We start from the raw sequence: 23812 nt of genomic DNA on the forward strand, positions 1-23812 counted from the left end.
AAGAGAAAAAAAGAACTCTTAAAGTAAAATGTAGAGCATTTATAATGATCCTTGGCACATAATAAAATTTATACAGATAACAGCTGTTTTATCAATAATGTTATTTAAGTATTAGATACTGGATCCTTATATTAAGTTTCTATACAAATGAGTTGATAGCAATAGAAATAAAAGACTGTTCTTCAGATATGAAGTCATACAGTGTGTGCAAGCAATATCAGTGATAGAAGAACAACTTTGCTCCAATATACTCTATTGTCCGATTATGACCCTGGCATTAGACTTCTGTTGACCTGAAATTGCTGAGTAAAGCTGAAATCTTTTCAGGCAGGGATCAAACTCAGACTTTGACCTCTTTGGTAATGTTGGCCAACCAAAAACTGGGTGGATGGTGGTGCCATGCATTAGCTAATGAGACCTATTAACTCTTTTAGGTCCCTTTGAGAGCACAGGGCTACACTTCCCTGAATACTGAGGAGAAGCTGGCTCACTACGCATTGTAAGTAAACACACAGCACTTTGCCCAAAGCACACTCTCAATAACTGTTTGTTGAATGGATGAAATAGACTTAAACCATAAAAATAACAATTAGGCTTCAGTTGTTCCCTAGGCAGCCTCTTTCCCCTTCTAAATATCATATTTCATCCTGTGAAAGCAGAACTTCAAATTTTAACAAAAACTAGCACAAAAAACTAGCACAGTTTTAAAAGGCCTTTGAAAACAGCTCCCTGGCTTGTCGGAAAGCAGAAAATGTTTCTTACTTTTTTTTTTTTTTTTAGAATGTCTGACGATAGTTCTTTGTATCTGAAAATATATCCTGCATTCTGCACAGAGTCAGACGTGACTCTTACTTTTACCTAATCCAGATAGTTCCAGGCAGGATTTTACTTACCATGCACTAATTTGGGGGAAATTATTTTAAGGATAAAACTTGCCACTGATCTTGAAGAAATGATTTCTTAACCAAAGATAATCAATGGGTTATAATATTGACTTTTTAACCATTATTTCCATTGGCCAAAAAAATTTCATGCGTTAGAATACAAATTGCTTTCACTATACTTCTTTCTTCTCTCTCTGGCCCTTTTAAAATTGAACATTAAGTAGGCAAAAAAGAAAATTCTATAGAACTTATTATGCAGCAGGTATTTTTCTAAGGGTTTTACATTAATTCATTCATTTTTTTCCCCTCACAACAACCCACTGTATTACTAGCTCCTTTGCATAAATGGATTCTTTTTATTCTCACAACATCTGCGATGTTATTAACCTACCCATTTTACAGATAGGAAACTGAGCCACAAGGCAGTGCAGTTAAGTTGTCCCTATCAAGGGATAGAGCTGGGATTCGATTCAAGGCACTGTACACTTCAGACACCTTGCTCTGAACAAACAGACCTTCTTTAGAGAATTCACCGAAGACAGCAACAAGTCAGAGTAATGACTGAGGGTCATGCAAATGTGTAACCCACAACTAATCAACAAGGCAGAGGGACACTGCCACTGACCTCATCCGCGGAGCCTAACCTACCAGCTGCATGCCCCTGCACTTCTACAGAAGTCCCCACCTACTTGCAGAGCCATCAGAAGCTTTGACTTAGACCAGTTCGCACTTTCTACTGAATGACACTTAGCCATTCTTCAGGCATTGAAGCAATTCACATACTTATTCAACAAGCAATCAACAGAGATTTCTTAAGCACCACAAGCTGCCACACACAAGGAATACCATAATGAATCACAACTGTTCCTATGCCCAAGGACACTATGTGAACATAGAAGTTAGGTTTGTAAATATTGATATGTATTAATATCTAAAATTATTCATATTATCCTGAGAGTTAGATACAAGATTTCTGGGGCAGGAACAAACCATTTATACTTACTTATAATAAAAACCGTATCAGCAACCCGGGCCCCAATCTTTCCCCCTTCTAAGGTGATTCACTGAGAGCCAGATGTCACCTGATACTTACTGGGATCTGTATTATAGGTGATGAACCCCCAAAGAATCTGAGAGTTTATACAGAAGATGGACAGCCGCCTCCCCAGCTCCCCCCACCACTCCCCCGACCCCACCCCCACCCCCCGCCTCCCTTTGTGAGATAGCGGGAAAAAACTTTGCTCCCTAATGTGCACAAACTCTCCTTTGGGAAAGAAAAGGAAGCATCCTTGGTTCTTATCCTTAGGAAGGTAAATAAGTGTTTCTCGGGGAGATAAGAGTCAAGTTTTGTCAGCGGCAAATAAAAACAGAACCTGCGTAATAAAATGAAGTCTGACCTTTTTTTTCCCTTTGCGCTTAGTCCAGTCTTCCTTGCTCATAGGGTGCCGGGTACAGAGGCCTCACACTGGTCACTTCAGACCACAGTTCCTAGTGCGAAATGGCTACACTTTTCACCTCAGCTCAGCAGGTCCGGAGCAGAAGCGGCGTCCGACGCTGCAGTCAAGATGGCGGCGGACCGTGTGCAGAGACGCTGGGCTCGTGCGGCCATGGGCGCCGGAGCAGCTGGGCTGCGCCCGCCCCGCCAGGCCTGCCCCGCCCCCCACTGGGGGGATTTCCCTACAAAGCAGCCCACCGACCGCCTGCGCGCTCAGGGGTGAAGCCTGTGCTCCAGCGGTCCAGCTCGCACCTCTCCATTCTTTCATCGAAGAATAAAGCTTATTTTGTTTCTGAACTGAACTTGGTCTCCGTCTATTGGCTCAAATGACACTGGGTGGGAGGACTTTTCCTAAGGACTGATGTGGGAGGTAGGTAACAGTTTTTCTGAAACGAACTCCACGTAAGGGTCTTATTCCAAGCCAACTCTTGGAATGTCTCCAGGCCCAGCTTTGCCTTTTTTTGGAATCAACGAATGTAAACATGGGGGTGAAATACTGTAACATCCAAGGCTGCGTCACGTGCCTCCCCACGTGTGGGCTGTGGTGATAACTGGACCAAGTTGAACTACATACTCTGAGAAGGATAACTGAAATGGGTAGTGATGTTTCCCTGAAGGAGAGGACTGTAGCAAACCAAAAGCATATGTCCACTGTGGCAGGAAAGGATGAGTCAGATTTTTACTGGCCAGGGAGAGAAACACGTCCTCTATTACAAGAGGAAACCATGTGAGTTGTAGATAGATCATGGTTTTGGTTGTAGAGAAGGGGAAAGGTGAAGTAATCAGAGGTTAGAGGACAAAAAACAGCTTTGAAATAATGGCAGAGAGTAGGAGGATAAGCTGTAAAAGAACGTATCGTAGGTTCAGTGGGGAGAGTCTAACCTGCTCAGTTGTTTGGTTTTTCCCATAATGTACTCAGTATCTGGATGAGGAGTCAGCAAACTTTTTTTTCCCCTTTCAAGGTCCAGATAGCAAACATTTTAGGCGTTGTGAACCACATATGGTCTCTTTCAGATATTTTTCTTGGCTTTTTAACAACTCTTTAGAAATGTAAAAACCTTTCTTTCTGATCGGTCTGCAGTTTTCTGATCCCCGTCTACATGCAGGCAGAGAAACCATGGAGGGTTACATTATGGCTGTGGATTGGTCCAGTAGGTAAGATGAAAACAAAAAGAGACAATAAAGTTTGGAGTCTTTGTGAACAAGCCATTGAAACAAAGTCCACTGGACATTGAAGTCACCACTCATTATTTACAAATAAATTTAATTAACATTTGTTAAATGTCTGTCTTGTGCCAGACACAAAACTAAGTTCTAGGGGTAGAATAGTATCAAAACAGGCGTGGTGTCTATAGGTCTTAGAGTCTATTGGGTGAAGACAGATTAAGTTTAAAATAACACAAATAAAAATAGAATTATACCTTGATCAATGTATAGTATATACAAACTTAACAGCATAAAGAATTCAAGAAATATAACATTCTTCTATTTTTCCAGGTCAAATTTAACTTTCTCTGAGTCTCTATACCATGTCAAACCCCTAACCCAAAACATTATGAGTTCCTCTCCCTTCAGGGTTGCACAATGATTTAGGAGTCTTTCACAGTCCAAAACAGTCAACTACAGCCCTTCGGCCTTTAGATTACACAGATAATAGCTATTTTATCTCCTTCCCACACCTGACTGATGACTGTAAAGGAGAGAGAGGGGACAGAAGAGATCTGTGCCTGCTGTGCAAAACTTGAACCGGAGATATTTGCTAGTGATCTCATGTCAATTTCCTGTGTACCAACACCTGGGTCACTCAAGGAATTGACACCTCTATTGTATCTGGTCAAGGATTTGGCTATTTCTACCTCAAAAACTTCAGTTTTTCCATCTTCCCCTACTCTGGTATAGTGTCACATAAGTCCAAATGTTTCTTAAATAAAAAACAAGAAGGGGTCAACATATGCCCTCAAATTTGATTAACTTAGATGAAATTGAGTAATTCCTTGAAAGACACAAATTACCAAACTCAGACAAGGAGGACTAGATAACCATCCCTATATCCATTAAAGAAATTGAATTGCTAATTAATAACCTTCCAAAAAAGAAGGCACCAAGTGTAGATGACTTTACTAGTGCATTTCACCAAACGTTTAAGGAGGAAATAATATCTGTTGTTAAAAAACCTCTTCCAGCAGATAGAAGGGAATATTTTCTAATTCATTTCCCAAAAACCAAAACCAGATCAAGTCATTTGAAAAAAGAAAACAGGTTAATAACTCTCATGAACATAAATGCAAAGATCACCAATAAAATATTACCAAATTGGATTCCTGTATAAAAAGAACTATATATCATAGCCAAGTGAGATACACTCCAGCTATGTGAAGTTGATGTAACAATTGAAAATCAATCGATGTAGTCCCCCGTACCAATAAGCTAAAGAAAGATTGTGCTATCATATTAATTGATTAAAAGAGAACAAAGTTGAGGGACTTATACTACTTGATTTAAAAACTCTAAAGACTCTAAATCTACAGTAAATAAGATAGTGTAGTATTGGTAAAAGCAAATGTATCAAAGGATCAGAAGAGAGAGCCCCCCAAAACAGTACCAAACAAATACAGTTAACTGATTTTTGACAAATGTGCGAAAGCAATTTCATGGAGAAAGAATAGTTCTTTCAACAAGTCATGCTGGAATAATTAGACATTGATATGCAAAAAAAGAAAAAAATAACTAAGACAGATTTTACATCTTACACAAAAATTAATTCAAAGTAGATCATAGAACTAAATGTAAAACACAAAACTATAAACCATCTAAAGGAAAACAGAAGAAAATCTATGTGGCCTCAGTTTGATGATGAGTTTTTAAATATACCAAAAGTATAATCCATGACGGAAAAAAATTGAAAAGTGGGACTTTGTTAGAATTAAAACTTCAGCTCTATGCAAGACATTGATAAAAGAATGAAAAGACAAGTCACAGACTGGGCGAATATGTTTGCCAAACACACATTTGTTAAAGGACTTGTATTCAAAATACCCTTAAAACTCAAAAATTAGAAAAAAAAAAAAACACATTCAAAATGGGCAAAAGATCTGAAGAGACACTTCACCAAAGAAGATACACAAATGATAAACAAGTGTATGAAAAAGTGCTTGACATGATTTGTCATTAGGGAAATGTAGTTTAAAACAACAAGATACCACTATATACCCATTTGAATGGCTAAAATCCAGAACACTGACAATACTACATGCTGGCCACGATGTGGAGCAACAGGAACTCTCATGGTACAGCCACTTGGGAAGACAGATGGCAATTTCTTACAAAGATAAACTTAATCTTTCCATATGGTCCAGCTGGTGCAGCAATCATGCTTCTAGGTATTAAATCAATTGATTTAGAATCTATGTTTACACACAAACCTGCTTGTGAATGTTTACAGCAGCTTTACTGATGGTTGCCAAAAACTGGAAGCAGCCAAAATGTTCTTCAGTAGATGAACAGATAAACAAACTGCGATGCATTCATAAGATGAAATACTACTCAGCAATAAAAAGAAATGAGCTCTTAAGACATGAATGAAAAGACATGGATGACTCAAATGCGTATCACTAAGAGAAATACGTCAGTTTGTAAAGTCAGCATACTATTTTATTCTATTTATATGACATCTGGAAAAGGTGAAACTTTAGAAACATTAAACAGATCAGTGATGGCCAGAGATTTTGGGGGTTGAGGGCAGGGAGAGATGAGTAAGTGAGGCACAGGATATTTTAGGGCAGTGAAACTACTTTGTATGGTACTGTAATGGCAGACCTGTGACACGATGCATTTCTCAAAGACCACAGAACTTTACAGCACAAAGTGTGAATCTCAAGTATGCAAATTTTAAAAATTTAGAAGGTCAGGGGAATCCCAGGATGGAATGCAGAGTATGACAGCGGAATTAATTGTATTACTAATGTATTGAAACCATCTCACTGAAGAGGGTCGGGGAAAAGGCCTGACCTAAGTGACTTTGGAAATAAAGAGCGTCTGTAAGACTAATGGCGAAAGAAACGGTACGTAAGAACTACACTCTAGTTGATAAAGGTTTCCACTCTGAAACCACTATACACATATTATGGAATTAAGCAACTGAGTAAATGGATGACAGACAGTGGGAGCCAGATTTCTCACTGCTGGAGGGAGGAGATACAGATAAGCAAGGGAAGAAAATTAGGATTAGAGTTAGAGACATAAATACAAACTTATAATTAGTGTACCACAGGTACAGATGGATACATATGGAAATACTCATATATATGTGAATATATATACAGTTTGAAAAGTTGGCAGCAAATTTTACCTAAAATCTAGCAAACATAAAATACTTGGAATGCCTATTTGATACTTCTCTTATAATGTTCCTATTTTCCTCACAGACCTAGATGTGATTTTTTTTTTATCCTTTAGTTAAAATATGATGTGAGGAAATTGGTCTTGATTCACCGTAAGATTTTGTTTACCTTGGAAAAGAAGACTGCTGCTTTAAAAGAAAATCTTTTCAAAGCTTTCGTTTTCTCTTTCATCCCCCAAAGAGAAAGAAAATCACTATATTCATTCCAAATATGCTACTGGGAAGATGCTGTAATTAAACCTAATTTATCAGAAACAACCCATAACAAGGAAAACATCTGACTCTCTGGAAAGTTTTATAAAACCTTATATACTTAAAGAAAAATCTCCAGAACTTAATCCATTTTCCCTTTTTCATTTTTTTGTTTTTTGTTTTTTGTGGGGGTTTTTTTTGTCTTCTTTGCCAGAAAAGAAAGCACTGGGAGTTGACATTTCCCTTATAAATAAAGGAGCCAAAGTTTCTGTAAAGCAAGGCTGCAATTTCTCACAGCTAAGAGGTGTAGAGGCCAATACAGAATCCAGGTCTTCTAATCCTCTGTGCTGCCTGACTACATAGTGCCACAAGCCATATATTCCAAAATCGTTTGCACTTCCAGAGTAATTCCCTGACAATAGTAAGTCCTTATTTGTACCAGTTAGGTATCCTTTCAATGGCAAATAACAAAGCCGACTAACAAAATCTTAAATAGATAGGGTTTGGAGGCAGAGGTGGTTTTTGCTTTGTTTTGCTTTTCCATAACCCACACCCTAGAAATAGAGTCCAGGACGTGAGTGTTGATCCAATCTTGTCATTGTTCTACTCTCTCTACCATTCCCGGCAAGTTGACTTTCTGTTCTTATTTTCCTCACTCCATGGTTTAAGATGACTCTCACAGCACCAGACATCCTGTCTGTTAGATTAAAAGAAGGAATCACAGGGACTGGTAAGCTACCTTTTCATCTCTGTTGTTTTTATTAGGGAATAAAGACTTTCTCATAAGCCTCCAGCTTATCCCTTGTTGGTCAGATCTCAGTCACCCTTAGTTACAAACGAGGATGGGAAATTCAGTATGTGATAAAGGGACATAAGATCATCATGATTTGCTTAGACTTGGGCTAAAAACATCATGACACTGAACTAAACTATAGTTCTGTAAGCAAGGGAGAATGGAGAAAATGCCATTGGATTGGCCAAAACAACCTGAAGGGTATGTCAGAAGACTTTTGAGAATCCTTAAATGATAACACATCGTTGGAGGTTGAAGGAACAACAACAACAAAAAAAAAATGATGATTACAATTAGCTACATGAACAGATAAGAAAAAAAAAGGGACTATTTCTCACTTTCAGAAGCTCAAGAAATCCCATTGGATAAAAGCAAAATTCCTTATAACAACAAAAATCAACTAAATTAATAATCCACATAACAATAGCATTGATAGGGACACAAATAATTATTTGCTGATCCTTAATAGACATTTGCCATAACATATTTAAATGCTGAATGGATTCATTTCAACAAGTGGGCTTATGAACAATATTACAATATCAAGAATGGGGCTTTGAAAATTCTAATGTGCTTACAAACCACATGGAAATATTGTTAAAATGTAGAGCCTAATTCAGTAGGTCTGGGTAGGGCCTGAGACCAGATTTACGACAATTTCCCAGATGATGCTAATGCTCCTGGTCCAGGGGCCATATTTTGAATAGCAAGGATCTAGAAAACAATTTGTATCTTTTAAATTATTTCAGCATGATTAATATGAAGTTTACTTTTGGTTGAGATTTTTGCAAATAATCATTCTTGCTTTTGGTGAGAATGCTTTTGTGAGGAAAACATTCCCCAGAATGTTAATAAAGTCCATTTTGAACCATTAATTATTACAAACATCACATTTGCTTCTTTCACATACTTCAGTCTCAATCAAGTACTAGTCACAAGTGATTTTTCCTCTTAATATTATTGGGAAAAAGACATTTTTATTATAACCCCAAATGCCTTCTGAGAATAGAGAATCCTTCTAATGGACTTAGAAAGCCCCTTTGTTCTGTGAGCACTTTGATAGGTCTGGCTTTAAGATTTTAGCCAGAAGCCCTCTAGAAGTAAACCAATTACTTAATGCTTCTGGGTCTACTACCTTTAGCACACCTTCCAGATAAAGTATGAAATTAGGGACAAGTCAATTGTGTGCAGCTGCTTGAAAATGACCTTATAGTCACCTGCTAGGCAGGACCAAGGTTGGGGAGAGGAGATCACAGTAAGACACAAAAATGGATCAAGGTCTATTAGAAAGGCATCAAAGGTCATGCAGAGCATGCAGGCTGAGGCAGTGACCTAACATTTACCCTCCAAGAGTGTGAAGGGGAGACAGGAAGCCTTCCTTTCATAACAATGGTACAAACACTGCATCTTTCCTTATCTTTGAGCAACAAAATTCCCTAACATGGCACACATTTTGTTAAGGTTCTCTTAATGTTTGATGATGACTGAGAAGTCACATGTGTTTAGGTACATTCTAGGTTCTGTGTTTTTTCATGGGTAGTATCTACATTAATATGTGCTGAAAGCAATAATCACATTTAACAACTATGGACCCTGAAATGCATAACATCTAAAAGCTAGAATTAATTAATCTCCCTGGTTTTCTGTCTGTGCTATGACTGAATATTTGTGTCCCCCCCAAATACATATGGTGATGTTCTAACCACCAATGTGATGATGTTTGGAGATGGGACTTTTGGGAGGAAATTAGGGTTAGATTAGGTCATGAGGGTGGGGCCTTCATGACGGGAACTAATGGCTCTGTAAGAAGAGGAAGATCTCCCCTCTACCCACCCTGGCCCTAATGTCTCTCTCTCTCTGCCTCTCTCTATATCTATCTTTTCTCTCTTTCTCCCTTAAGATTTCTCTGGAAAACCTTTAAGAAATATTGTAAGTATATCAATGGTCATTTCTTCACACTAGATTCCCCTCTAGCTGGTTTAAGCAAAAGGGTTTTTTTTTTTTAATGGCGCATTAAAAGGCTTACAAATTAATTAAGAAATAAACAGTCTTTAGGTTGAGCATCCAGGAGAAACTTCCAAAACCACACCAGGCAACTGGGCTTGCCTGGAAGCCTTACGAAGTCTTATCATGGCTGCTGACTACGCACCCAGACAGGGCTACAGTTTCATCTTGTGCCTCTCTCCCCACTTCCCTCTGTTCTGGATTTAAGTTCGTCACGAGTACATCTCTTTGGCACAACCTGAAACACATCTAGAACTCTAGATGCATTGGAGTCTGAAAAGTCTTACTTTTAGCTCTCCAGCCTCTACAATTTAGGAAAGAGTTTGGAAAGATGATTGAATAGTAAAACCATAGTATCAGCCACAATAAGGACAACAGAATAGGAAAAAGTTTCAAACTTGCTCAAATCACCTTATGGTCCTTCATGGAATGTCACCCAAATGACACACTAATTCACACATTTGTCTGGGTCCTATTCCTTCTGGACAGGCTTAGTTTTTCACCATCCGTTTTCATCTATGTAACACACCTGTCTCACAAGCCTCCTCAGACCCACATGGCCTCACCTGTCCCGACCCAAGCACTGCTTGCCCTGATTCCTGACTAAGAGCAGGCCAGCAGGGGTTGACTGGCTCATGCTGTTCCAACGATTATAAAACCTTGAGGACTCATCATTTGACACTGGTTATCTCAGCTTCCACTGGAAATCCTGGGCAGAAAAGGCTAGGCTTTGACATGGCTTCCATCACTTCCACCACGGCAGGAACCGCAGCAGCTCCAGTGACGAAGTCCGATCTCACCAGTTGCCTGGAGGAAAGATGGGAAAGTTAACGCTCAGGCAAACCAGAGATGAGAAATAGGAGACAGAAAGAAGTCAGGAGACAGACTGTTCACCATTCTTTCCACCAGAGGACTGTTCTGAGATGCTGTGAATTCAGGAGGTCTCTCTGGAGATGTTCTGCAACCATTTGAATTTCCTATAGCCGAATCTCCATAACATGATTTTTTATTTGTTTCTAGCCTTCCTTCCTTTTTTCCTTACTGTTGCTTCTCCAGGAATGTACTCCACAAGAAAACGTGTGCTCATAAGATTAACCTCAGACTCTTTTCTCAGGAACCCAGGCTAAGATAACACCTTTGCATACAGCATTCCCTTCATATAGAAAGACATTTTCTTTTTACCAATCAGATCCAACTTCTCAAAATCTGGCTCAAAATATCCCCTCCAGAGAAACCCATACTTCACTAATCAGTTTATTACTTGTTATTCAACTTCATTTAATCTTGATTTTTTCCCGTTTTCTATAATTATATTAATTTGTGCTTTTCTTTATTTCTTTTGTGTATACTGTCACCAGCAAAACTCACTGGGATCCCCAGAAAATAATAATAAGATGGAATTTAGGTGATAAGATCTAACTTCCTCTTTTGTGCTCCGTCTAGTTTAACTTGCTCATAGTGGGCTGCTGCAAAGGCCCCTCACCTGGTGCTTCAGATCAAATTTCCTCGTGAGGAATGCCGACACCTCAGCTCCAGGCCATGTGAAAAAGCGCCACTCACACAGGTAATTCAAGACGGCAGCAGCGGGCCATGTTCAGGGACGCTGCTCCTGACACTGCCTGCGGGAACTCGGCCCCCTCCCGGTTGGTGAGATCCACGCAGGGCAGGCCCGCCCACGGCCTGCTGCAAGAGCAGGGGACTCTACAGCACACGTTTGCACTCCTTGATCAAAGAGTGAAGCTTTCCTTTGCTCCTGAGCCAAACTGGGTCTTGTTCTGTTGGCTTGAATGACACCAGGCAGGAGGGCACCTGTTGAAGACCAACTCCAGAGGGTCAATAAGAATATTAGGTATAATTTTCTCCCTCTATTAAGCTGTTAAGAGTATGGACTATTGCTTTTTTAAGAGAACATTTTTTCTTAGTCACACTCAATGCAAGGATTCTGCAACAACTGAGTGTGTCCCATGTAAACATGGTGGTGGAGAGGAGGTGTCTGTCCACTTTCTGGCCTTTTCCTTTCTCCATCAGCATTTCTTCCAAGCCCATTTTGTCTTCCTGAGGCAGCCCCAGGCTTTCCAGGGCCAATCTGCTGCACCTCCCTCTCTGGGTCCTACACTACAATCCTAATTATCTTCCTCCTTGCATGCAGTTCTCTGTCCACTGCTCAGCCTCAGAAAAACAACCTGGTCCAGGTCCCTTTCTTGACTACTTGGCTGTTAAACAATTTACAGCAAGTGATTAATGACTAAAGAGAGGACACCTTGGGTGTATTCATATAGTTAAGGATATCCTGTAAACAGCTTCTTAAGTCAATGTGGACTTTACTCTACAAATGGAATTTAGACCCTACAGTAGCTTAATGGAGGAAAATGTTCTGAGAAAGATGGTTTAAATTAGTGATTGCAGTGTTGAATTGCAGCATTCTAGAACTCCAGTATATCATGCTACTGATTGTTAAGCACCAAAGAACCAATCTTTTTGTTGGTGTGATACTATTATTTCAGTATTTTAAAAGCCTGAAATCTAAATTATTAATGTCCTGGGAAATAACCAGAGAGTTAAACCCAGCATTGAAAGGAAGACTTTATGATTTCTCAAGGCTAGTGAGTGAAAAAGACTGGAACTCTTACTTAACACAGATTTTCCCAGATCAAATTCTCTCTAGCTCTACTTCTTGAAAGAAGTATTTTTTTTTTCTTTTTAGCATTAACCTGAATATATAAAGGAGGGGAGCTTCCCTAAAAGAGAATTATAAAGAACAAAGATTAAGTCTTATCCTCAAGATATCTGCACTTCGAATGCTGTCAGGTTGATAGCAAAAACAATCAGTGTTCAGTGGTGGAAACTCCTTATCTGTCTGATTGATTTGTTTTGTTTGTTTGAACAAAGGCTGTTTCATAGCATAAACTAAGAACCAGGCATCTTCCAAACTGACTGCTGGGCCTTAGTAACAAAAACTACCGCGCACTGTCCGTAAAAATATTAAAATCTTTAATAAAAATAAAAATTTCTCAAAGATTATGTTATCACAGAGATAAGGTTATTTGTAGACAAAAGATACAGAGAAAATATTTGAATTTAGTTTATATTTATCTCTTCACTATTCCTACAACTAGTATAAAATATGAAAATGCTTTTCTAACAGCTGGAAAAATTTGCCCCCAAACTAGGTTCACTATCAAAGATGACACCATTGATAACATATGGTTCTTAAGATCAGACCTCCAAAAAAATCAAAGAATTTCATTCATTTTCAAATTTCAGGATTTATTTTCTTCACTTTATGTTGTGCTTATTTTATATAACTATTTTTATTGCCTTTCTCTCGCTATTAATTCAAATTAGAATGATAATGTGTTTAACATTGATATTTTTGAAATTTAACCTTCATTAAATGTCATAGAATATGTTTTATACATTTCATAGGTGAAATGTACCAAATAGTGAGTTTCAATGATGTTTCAAATTTTTCTGAATTATGAACACTTTTTTAAAATAAACGACAGGTACTAATACCAGGATATCAATACACTATTAAATAAATACAAAAATACCAATATGTCATTCAGCTCCAATAGTGTCATCATGACTTTCTGGAGCTCTTATTAATAATGCAATATAAATGACCAGAAGCTTTAGTTGGCTGAAAATGCAAATGAATGTTCAGTGTATTTTTTCTTATACTTCCCTCCTCAGTGCCTTTCTCTTCTCTGATCAACTGAATTTTTCTTCTTCCCTGCAACCTGGGAAATGGGAAAAAAACTATTTCTTGAGCATCATCTGTGTACCTATCACTGTGTTACAATACTTCACATAATCGTCTCATCTTAGTTGTCACAATTACTAGTGTGGTCCTTGTCAAAACCCCCATGTTACAGTCGAGGAAGTGGATGGTAAGAGGAGAGGCTGAAGAGCACATGAGCTACCACATTGCTGGGAGTTGTCTGGCTCCTCTGTGCCAAGCCCAGGGTCCTCTTCTGCTTCACTACGTTCGGGCTCTGTCTTCTCTTTGTGCAGCAAGTCTGCAGAAACTGCTTTGTTTGCACACTTACACAAGGTACTTTTTTTTAAGATATTGAAGTATTTTTCCGATAATTAAGTAGTATTTTATCTTCAACTAAATTAGAGGTAAGAATAGATGACCTTTATAATCTTCTAATTCCCCAAGGGGGTCTACAGAATAACAAAGAGGGCAAATGCTTAAAACAGCTAAAGGAATGTGGTAAAACAGCCCTGAAAATATTCTGGGAAGCCCTTCACGAGGAAAACAGAAACTTGAAGACATAATGAACACAGGAAGCTTTCTCCTAAACCAAAAATACAAACTAAGCATCTTATTTGCTCTTTGGTATTGAAACATGCAGATATTTTCTGAATATTTATTCTCTTTCAGTGACTGGGAGTAATGATTTCTTCCATTTGTGAAGCACTGACTGTTTGCTAAGCACTTCGCATTTGTCAGCAGTTTACTGAACACTGTGAACTCAGCAGGGTTCACTCCATAGAGTTTTATTTTTCTTCAATCACTGCTTTAAAACATGCTTGATCGAATCTCCCCTTCCCATGACTTTATGGCATCACCAGCAGATGCCAGTTTTCTGACCTTTTCAGGTTGTAAAGATACACTCCAGTACCTTCCACTTCCATTCTTCATCCAGTTTAAATGTCCATCTCCTTCCCAAGACATGGGGACAGCCCTGAGGCATGGATGTGTGCAAGGAGAGGAGGCGTCCCTTGATGCTTCACCCCTTCTCCAACCTCCCACATCTTCTGAGTGATAAATGGGGCAGCAGAATGAATTTGCCTCTTAATAAATCCCAGTTATGGTGCAGCCATTATGGAAAACAGTATGGAGATTCCTTAAAAAAACTAAAAATAGACTTACCTTATGATCCAGCAATCCCACTCCTGGGCATATATCCAGAGGGAACTCTAATTCGAAAAGATAACATGCACCCCAATGTTAATAGCAGCACTATTTACAATAGCCAAGACATGGAGGCAACCTAAGTATGTCCATCAACAGATGACTAGATAAAGAAGTTGTGGTATATTTATTAGAATGGAATAATACTCAGCCATAAAAACATAATAAAATAACACCATTTGCAGCAACATGGATGGAACTAGAGATCGTCATTCTAAGGTAAGTAAGAAAGAGAAAGAAAAATACCATATGGTACTACTAATATGTGGAATCTAAAAAAAAAGGTCACTATGAACTCACCTACAAAACAGAAACAGATTTGCAGACATAGTAAACAATCTTACTGGGGAAAGGGGGTGGGAGGGGATAAATTGGGAATTTGAGATTTCCAGATATTAACTACTATATACAAAATAGATAAACAACTAGTTTCTTCTGTATAGCACAAGGAACTATATTCAATATCTTACAGTAACCCATAATGAAAATGAATATACATATGTATATATATGACTGAAACATTATGCTGTACACCAGAAACTGATACATCATAAACTGACTATACTTCAATTAAAATAAATAAATAATTTTTTAAAAAAATCTCAATCACCTATTTGTCCTCTAATTATCATCTGTTTGTCCTCAACTTTGGAGACAAGTTGCCAGTTCTGAGACAATAAGAAAAGTCCCACTCAGTGTGTTATCACTCATACAATGTGTATAAATACCACACAATTCTGAATGGCAGGTATTGTTATGCCTTAGGAAAGTGAAGCTCAAAAAAATAATCAACGTTATGCTGTGAGGGCAAGAGAATTTCCATCACCCCACACCATACTTGGCACATAACAGGACTCAATAAACACTTACTGAATAAATAAATAATGTGAACGAATAACCCAAGGTCATGCTTAGGAAGTGGAGAAATGTTATGCAAACCCAGTTCTTTTTGACCATCAATATCTCCCTAAATAAAGAGTCATCCTCACACCAACACTGATTACAGCCACAGCCCACTGTCACGACAGCTCCTTCAGTCTGACTCAGACATATCTCAGTGAATTATCTCATCTCTCTCCCCATATTGGAATCTAACCCCATGAGGGTTCCATCCACATATATGTGAAACCAATTAGCAGGTCCTAGCACAGAATGAGCCTGTCCTGCCTGGGCTTGGCTTTCTGTATTTTGCAGTTGCATATGGTTGGTGAAATCACTCCATGGCAGAATCTTTAACTTTCACACAGATCTCTCTCCCCTGAGCATTTCTATTTTCAGTTGCTTAATAACCAGTAAGGATCTGTGTGATGTTTATCATTTCTTAATTACTGTTGGTTCTCAACTTCAGTGCTATAGAAGCTGGTGAGTTACTTACAGGGACTTTAAACTCAAAAAGTATTGGATGGGTGGATAAGTGAATGGTTAGATGGATAGATAGATGGATGAATTGGGTGCATGCCTATATTTCAGGTAGTTGACATCATATAAACATGCTTGGTTAACCTTAATTCTATAAACCAAAAAAAGCAGTTGAACCTTAGAAACTTAGAGAACTATGCAGTTTTCAAATGAGAAGCTATATCCTATACAAATATAGGGAACATATGAAAAACTCACTTAAAATTTATTTAAATTTTGATATTTGACTCTTACAGGTATTATTATAGAGAACGAAATATTTTTAAATATTTGTTTATAGAGCTGAGCATGGAGACACAGGATTTAGGAACACTCCGGGGAAGAGTACTTCTGAGAGGGGGTAAACATTTTCTCACCACTTTGCCTGCACTGGTTGAATTTCAAGTAATCTCTGTGTTCCTTACCTAAGCTACAACAGAGGGCTAACTTGGGAGGGCAGCAGCCCACGCTTTGCCTATACCTGCATGAAACAGGCAAGGCTGGCAGTTATTCTCCTTGGGTGTTGCCTCCAGGGTTCGTGGCCTAAGGCTCTGAGATGCAAAACAGATGAAAGTAGAAGGAACATATTTACATTTGGCTTTGGATAGTGTGATTATAGTTGTCCAAAGATAAACAATGGTCCCTAGTAATCATTTAAAGACTAACCAAGGGGTTGAGAGGTGCAGGGAAACAGTTTATAGGCATGGTTTGGAAGGCTAGGAGCAAGGAGGGATGGTGGCAACCCAGCACCACACAATGTCCCCTTCTGAGGGGGCAGTGAGGCCTTGGTGTCTATTCTTGGCATTGATCTGACTCTCTCATAAGTTTCTGGCAACCTCCCAGACAGAACAGTGTATTCCCTGCTGAGTGTATACAGGGCTTCAAAGACATGTTTGTGTGTGCAGCCCAGTAGGCAGGGTCTGGCTTAGTCACTCCTTGTCAACTACTGCCTCTCTGGAGTGTCAAGAGGATGTCTCTGGACCCGCTGTGCGCGTCCTCACGAGCCAGGCTGGCCCCTGGCTCCAGGCTGGGCACCGTAGCTGGTGTTTCTGGGATGCCCATATGATAGGTGCAGAGATCAATTTTTTGGGAACCTGAACTGTTCCTGCAGACCATGGTCCAAAAAACATTCTGTTGAAAGGAGTAAATATAGACTGAGTTTCAGCTCACCTCCTATTATGGGCACAAAGTCCTCCTTTGGATGCTTGCACCTGTTTTCCAGGGTTGGAGCTTCTGGCTCGGCATGATTACTCATCCTGTGGGAGCTAAGATAACACAGATCAGCTCCAGACCTGGTACTGCCAGTCTGAAGGGACTGACTCACTCCCTGCTCCTCACACGGCCTTTTCAGAAGAGTGAAATCTGAGCAGAGGAGGGATTAGTCAGCCTGACCTAAGGGAGTTTCTGGAGGTTCCAGCAAACAGAAAAGGGGTTATCAGAATGACCTTCAGCTCCTCGGGCCCATGGGCAGGCAATCTAGGTTCACTTGTCTTGGACTCTTAATAGCAAACTGCAGCCAAATATTGTGGAGTAACTTAGGGACAAACTATTGCAGATAATGAAATTTCATCAATACAGATCTATTCTTATAGACAAGATAGGTCCATAAAAAATGGGGGCTACCATAGAACTTTCTGAAATGGAACTGTTGCAATTTATTCATCTTGGAATATGTCTATTACTTTCTCTAACCACTCCTAACACACCTTTCCTAGTAGGGCCTTGCATTGTAGTCCAGTGAATGCACAGTCTTACTACACACTCCTTTCCCCCTCCGCCCCCAGTAACTCTTTCCTAAGTGTCATAGCTCTGCTGGACTTCTCCATCCTGCTCTTTTATTAGCCCTTCAAATTAAACATGTTCAAAAGTATTCTTGTCCTAAGAAACAGTATAGCATAGTGGTTTAAAAGGCAAACAAAATAAAACACATAGACACCTGGATGGAACTGATTGAGCTTGAATCCTGCCTTTACCTCTTAATTAGCTGTGTGATCTTGGGAAACTGCATAACCTCTCTGTACTGCAGTTTAATTGTCTGTAAAATAAACATAGCAGTGCTTTCCTCACAGGGTTGTAGTGAGAATTAAATGAGTTAAAACATGTAAAATGATTAGTTCCATCATATTTGCCATATTAGACTTGTCATAAATAATAGTTAAAAGAATAAATCAAGTAATACAATATATGAAATACAGAATTTGTGAAGCCCAGAGTTGAGCAGAGATTTTGATAGTAATTAGGTGACCTTGGTCAAGTCACATAAATTTTCTGATCCTCATTTTCTCTCGTATAAAATAGGGGTGCTGTTAATAGCTAACAAATGTTGACTGCTATGTGTTAGGGATTATTGTAGCACTTTAGAAGCATTGTAAGTAACTAGACAAAGATTTAATAATCATTTCAGAATAATCACCGATGATAGATGATGTAACATTCTCCTATTCACTCATTCAATAGTCATGTAACTCCTCCTAAATTCTAAGAGTTGAGATTCAAAGGGAACAAATTGCAAAATATTAAACAGCCAGCCCACCAAAGAAGAGAAACAAATAGCCAATAAGCACACAAAAAAGCTGTTTAACATGATTAGCTCTCAGAAATGTGAATTAAAACTAAAAAGACATATCACTGCACACCCATCAAAATCAGCTAAAATTTAAAAGGCTGACATCACCAAGTGTTGACAAGAATGTGCATCAACCAGAACTCTCATATATTGCTGATAGGAGTGAAAAAATGTCCATTACTTTGGAAAACTGTTTGGTACCTTCTTAAAAAGTTAAATATATGCCCACAGTCTGAGCTTTCATTTCCATGCCTAGATATTTACCCCAGAAAAATGGAAACCTCCATAAAAAGACTTAAGCAAGAATGCTTACAGCAAGTTTGCCTATTGTGTTAGTCAAGGTTCTCCAGAGACACAGAACCACTAGGTTATGTGTGTATATATACAGAGAAAGAAAGGTTTATTTTAAGGAATTGGCTCTTGTGATTCCAGGGACAGGGCAAGCTGGCAGGCTGGAGACCCAGAGAAGGGTTAGTGTTTCAGTCCCAAGTCTGAAGGCAGTCTGGGGGCAGAATTCCTTCTTCCTCTGGGGATCTCAGTTTTTTCTCATAAGGCCTTCAACTGTTTGGACGAGGCCCACCCATACAATGGAGGATAATCAGCCTCCACAACATGGACTATTACGAGTTTGAGTAAAACTCAAAGTTGATTGATTTAAATGTTAATCACTTTTAACCTCTGGTAATAGAAATAGCACAATGTGGCCTTTGGGAGGTGAGGATATACTGGCAAGAGACAGAAAGGAGCATTCTAGGGTACTAAATGTGTTCTTTATCTTGATTAGAGTGTTGATTACAGAGATATATACTTTATAAAAATTCATCCAATTACATATTTAAAGGTTTAGCATTTTGATGTATGTAATTTTTACCTTAATGTTTTGAAAAACTGAAGGGATTACAGTTCCTTCCTTTACAAATGCTACAGCCCAGCTGGGGAGACAGATAGGCAGACAGACATTTACAACATGATGTGATGAGTGAGGCACTTAACCTAATTAGTTTATTAAGGCTTTTAAAAGATGTGGGCACTGGTATTTCTTAAAGTGCCTCATGAGGTCTGGGACTTTGATTACTATTATTCACCATTGAATCCCCAGGACATGGTACGGGTTCCAGCTTAGCAAATATTTGCTGAATAAATTCTATGCTTCCTCCCACCAAAACAAAAACAAACACATAACAAACAACGACAACAAAAATTTGTCCCAGTAATTATCACCTGCTTTCTAATTCTTTCAGCTTTTTATTTACATAATTTGACCATGAGTCTGTGAGAGCCTTGAGAATAGAACCCAGAGAGGACAAAAAAATTTCACCTTGCCTTATCAACTCCAACCACTTGGCAGTGACAGTCTAGACACCATGTTGAGGAGGATTCTGAGGCTGAGACTGGGTTCAGCAGGAGAGAGTATCTTGATTGGTTAGAACTGCCTGCCACAGGTGGGAAAAGTGACATGCCACACTTTTGCTGAATCAAGAGAGCTGAAATTTAAGCACATGTCATATCTGAATAAGAAAGGCAAACTATACATATAGAGGGAGCACATGTTAAATTAGTCTGTCAGAAAAAAATATGTAAAGACAATGGAAAACCAACTCAAATATCAACACATTGTAAGAGGGCCTATCTTTATTTATTTAGATGTGTCCAGTGTATTTCCTCCTGTGGGTTGCAACACATACTGGTGGCATGTCTTTGAATAGATGTATCTCTACATTCTACTCACCTCTGTTTGCTAAATGTGTGTGTGTGTGTGAGTGTGTGTGTGTGTGTGCCTAAGTTTTCTGGAATGTGTAGGGTCTATAAGTCACTTATAGAAATCTAGAATTCAGCTGTAAAACACAAGTAGGGTAGGGCTATAATAATAGTCACCATTTCTTAAAAGTTAACCATGTGCCTGGCGTTACCAGAGATGTTCAAGAGATTTTATTTACTTTCCCATCAACTCTACAATGAAGCAATTACTACCCTTAGTTGCAAAGGGGAAAAATGTCTCAGAGGGAGTAACTGGAAGAGGGGAATTCTCATCTGGGGTGGCTGATTCTGTCTGTTAGTCTTGGGTGGCCAGCTATTCCACTAGACTGTCTCGGGAAGCAATTCTTTTATGGTTTTCTAAAAGGGAGCACCTCAAGACCTAACTGGTAGAGGTGTCAGACTGCAGCAATATAGTTACCGAAGGCAAGTTAGTGTGCCCAATGCACCATGAAGCCAAACAAACTGAAATGTCAGAGTTGGCAGCAGATAAAGGTTTATTGCAGAGCCGAGAAAGGAGGACAGGGTGGCTCACACCCAAGGAAACCTTGAACTCCCTGGAGGGTTTCAGCAAAGCATATTTAAGGCCAGGTAAGGGAGGGGGTCACAGGGTACGTGATCAGCTCATGCACAATTCTCTGATTGGCTGATGGTGAGATAATAGGGTGGTCAACTCTATCAACCCCTGGGTGCCAGAGGTCTGGGGGCCAGGTGCTCACCACCATCAAGTAGTTAATTTCTTCCCTTCGGTGGTAGTTTTTAATCATCTGGAAAACTCAGGAAATACATAGGAGATACTCTTATCCGGGTACTTCAGAGAGGAGCTACAGTAGAAGATATAAGGAAGGGGTCCAGAGGATATAAGTGAGGGGTCTGACCGTGGATGGCCCCACAGGGTCCTGCTCTGTTACAAGAGGTAGGATACTAGGTACCCTGGCTGGGTGACCAGGTCCCTTTCCTAGCATTGCCAGCTGGATGGACCTGAATCATGCAGGCCTTGTTCTGGATGTTGTTCTCATTACTTCTTTGGTCAGTTTGGCTTCTAGCTTGACCCTGATCTCTCACCTGCAATTTGTTGCCAAAAAGAAAACAACTTCTTCCATAATTGTGGCTTTCTGACTGGGAACAAAGAATCAAAGAGAGAGGAGAAAGCAGCACAAAATTTCCCAGTTTCTAGAATAAACATGTCACCTTCATGCATCCAAAGCAAAGTTGCAGAAGGCAATGGTCCCGTCAGCAGTTGACTCCCCAGGAATATACCAGCATGGCCTCTGCAGGGCTCACTCCGACAGCCTGGCCAAGAAGAGGCAAAAAAATACACTCAAGAATGAGGACAAGAGACAAGACAGGAAGGGAGGAGAAAAGAGGAAGGGAGAGAGGGAGGAAGCGAGAAAGAGGAGTAGGACAGAGAAGCGAAATCAGATGAACGGAATCACTAATGCAACTGTCGATTTCAGTGCTATCCAGAGAGAAACTAACTGCAATTTTATTTTTCTTCCAGATTATTTAAACACAGGATAGAAAACTGTGGTTTGAAGACCTCTTCCTGATTCCCAAATCTCTCTCCAATGAAGGACAGAGCAGGTTTGTTTGAAATTGTAATCAGGAGATTAATGAAAATTGCAACAGAATACCTTTTTGTCTTTCTGGTTAAACTTGAGCTTTCTGGTTTAGTTTTCTTCAGGGCTCCATTTTAGTTCCACAGCGCTGACTCACAGCAGGAGGGAAACTGTCCTACACTGCCCTCTTCAGGCCAAACGGCCAAGAGCAGAGAACCACCAACAAACCTGGCTTAAAACAGATGGCTTCAGAGAGTTTATACCACGTGAAAAATCGTGGTAGTTAAAAGCAATAAAAAAAAACCCCATGGTCCATGCCATGCATGTCTTAGAAACTCTGTATGACCTTTTCGGTATAGTCTACATAATCCCTCCCCACTCTCAACACACACACACATAGCCAACACATATACCAACTGAGCATTAATTGGGTTCAACTTCACACAAGACACGTTACACAAGACACGTTAGATGCAATCAAGCTGTTTCATTTAGTTTCCAAATCAGGTAGTTAATCACTACTACCCAAATAAATAAATTGACACTCGGGTTAAGAAAGTGACCTAAGTTCACACACATATTAAGTGGCACAATCAAGATTAAAATCCAAACTACTGAATTACAAAATTCATATCTCCACTCCCCCCAAATCCCGCCCCCCCAACCTCCATGCCACACTGTATTGCTAATATGTGGGAGCAAAGGCTTTGCAGTTTCTTTGTATCTTTATCTTAGAACCAGACAAAGGTTACTTAGAAGCAATTCACTGCTGCCTAAGCTATTCCTGATGGATCATCCTAAGAAGAGGCCTTTCATTGTCCCTCTGACTTCAGCAGCATTGGGAGTTCTGGGACCCCTGAAGGACTGTAATTATGTCTCTGTTTCTGTAAACAATTTATCACTTGAACACTGCTGCAGCAAGAATTATAAGCAGTTTTCAAACTACAATTATTGCTTCTGTTCCTTCATCCTCTTATGCCCTGAAAGAAATGTTTCTTTTTTTTTTTTCCTCATGCAATTAAAAAAATTTCTTTAGCTTTTGATGTTTAAAAAAACTGCAAGGCTATCATTCCTTTTTGCTCAAGTAAATTATTCCAATTGATTGCAGTATTTTACATGAGAAGAAAAAAGGTTAACTAATCTCACATTTAGATCTCTTTTTTCCTCAGCTAAATCTTCAGAATTGGTTTTGCTTTTGTTTTTGTTTATTTGGCATGGAAGAAGAGTTGAGGGTAAAGGTAAAGGCAACTATCTGTATTAAGCATCATGAAGATGCTCTGAAAATTAAAAAAAATACCATATAAATGTTATATACTTGTATCATAATTATTACGACTATAAAAGCTATAAGATTGGAAAAGAGTAATTATAATAATAATAATATTCCATTGGTTTCCCATCATGCTTCCCATGGTTCAAGACATTTCATCATTCAACCCCACCCAGCCCTGCCAACCCCATCCTCTACTCTCTACAGCAAATGTTCATCTTCTACTTGCATCAAGCCTGTCTGATTGGTGACGGTGAATAGTCATTGTATGTTACAGCTCTGAGCCTTCACTGAGGCTACTCACCTTAAACCCCACCCCATCCACTGCCTTACTCTTAAATTATTACCCAACCTCACCCTTCTTCAAATCACAGCTCAAGTCCACCTGCCTGACCACCAGTCCAGGTGATTTCTATCCTCCCTTAATGCTGATAGGATTTACCATCTGGACCAGCACCTGGGCTCTCACTGACGTGTCACAATCTTACATGTGTTTGTGCATTTGTCAAGATCCCTAGAGGAAAGGAACTGCACACTCAACAGGTGTGATTAAAGAGAATTTCATCAAGG

At 39.3% G+C, this 23812-nt stretch overlaps 1 protein-coding gene and 1 long non-coding RNA gene across 6 annotated transcripts in view; one reads left to right on the forward strand and one right to left on the reverse strand.

Moving 5' to 3' along the window:
* The first annotated feature begins 433 nt into the window (after positions 1-433).
* LOC141578173 (uncharacterized) lies at positions 434-2681 on the forward strand. The gene is made up of 2 exons (XR_012508213.1): positions 434-499; positions 1995-2681. It is a non-coding gene; the product is annotated as an uncharacterized LOC141578173 (long non-coding RNA).
* An 11995-nt stretch (positions 2682-14676) lies between these two features.
* Positions 14677-23812, reverse strand: part of ASB4 (ankyrin repeat and SOCS box containing 4) — a 76705-nt gene continuing 67569 nt past the window's right edge. The window contains exons 6-9 of one of the 5 annotated variants that reach the window (XM_074367464.1): positions 21605-21706; positions 19982-20142; positions 17263-17357; positions 14677-14699 (exon numbers count right to left, since the gene is read on the reverse strand). In XM_074367464.1, the coding sequence (XP_074223565.1) occupies positions 21647-21706 (60 nt within the window). In that variant the 3' untranslated portion in view covers positions 14677-14699; positions 17263-17357; positions 19982-20142; positions 21605-21646. Of the gene's footprint in view, positions 14700-17262; positions 17358-19976; positions 20143-21604; positions 21707-22047; positions 22205-23812 lie in introns of those variants that run through there. The other 4 variants (XM_074367463.1, XM_074367467.1, XM_074367465.1 and 1 more) reach the window with 4 other exon arrangements.

Source organism: Camelus bactrianus, chromosome 7 (assembly GCF_048773025.1).
Source record: "Camelus bactrianus isolate YW-2024 breed Bactrian camel chromosome 7, ASM4877302v1, whole genome shotgun sequence".
NCBI lineage: Eukaryota > Metazoa > Chordata > Mammalia > Artiodactyla > Camelidae > Camelus > Camelus bactrianus.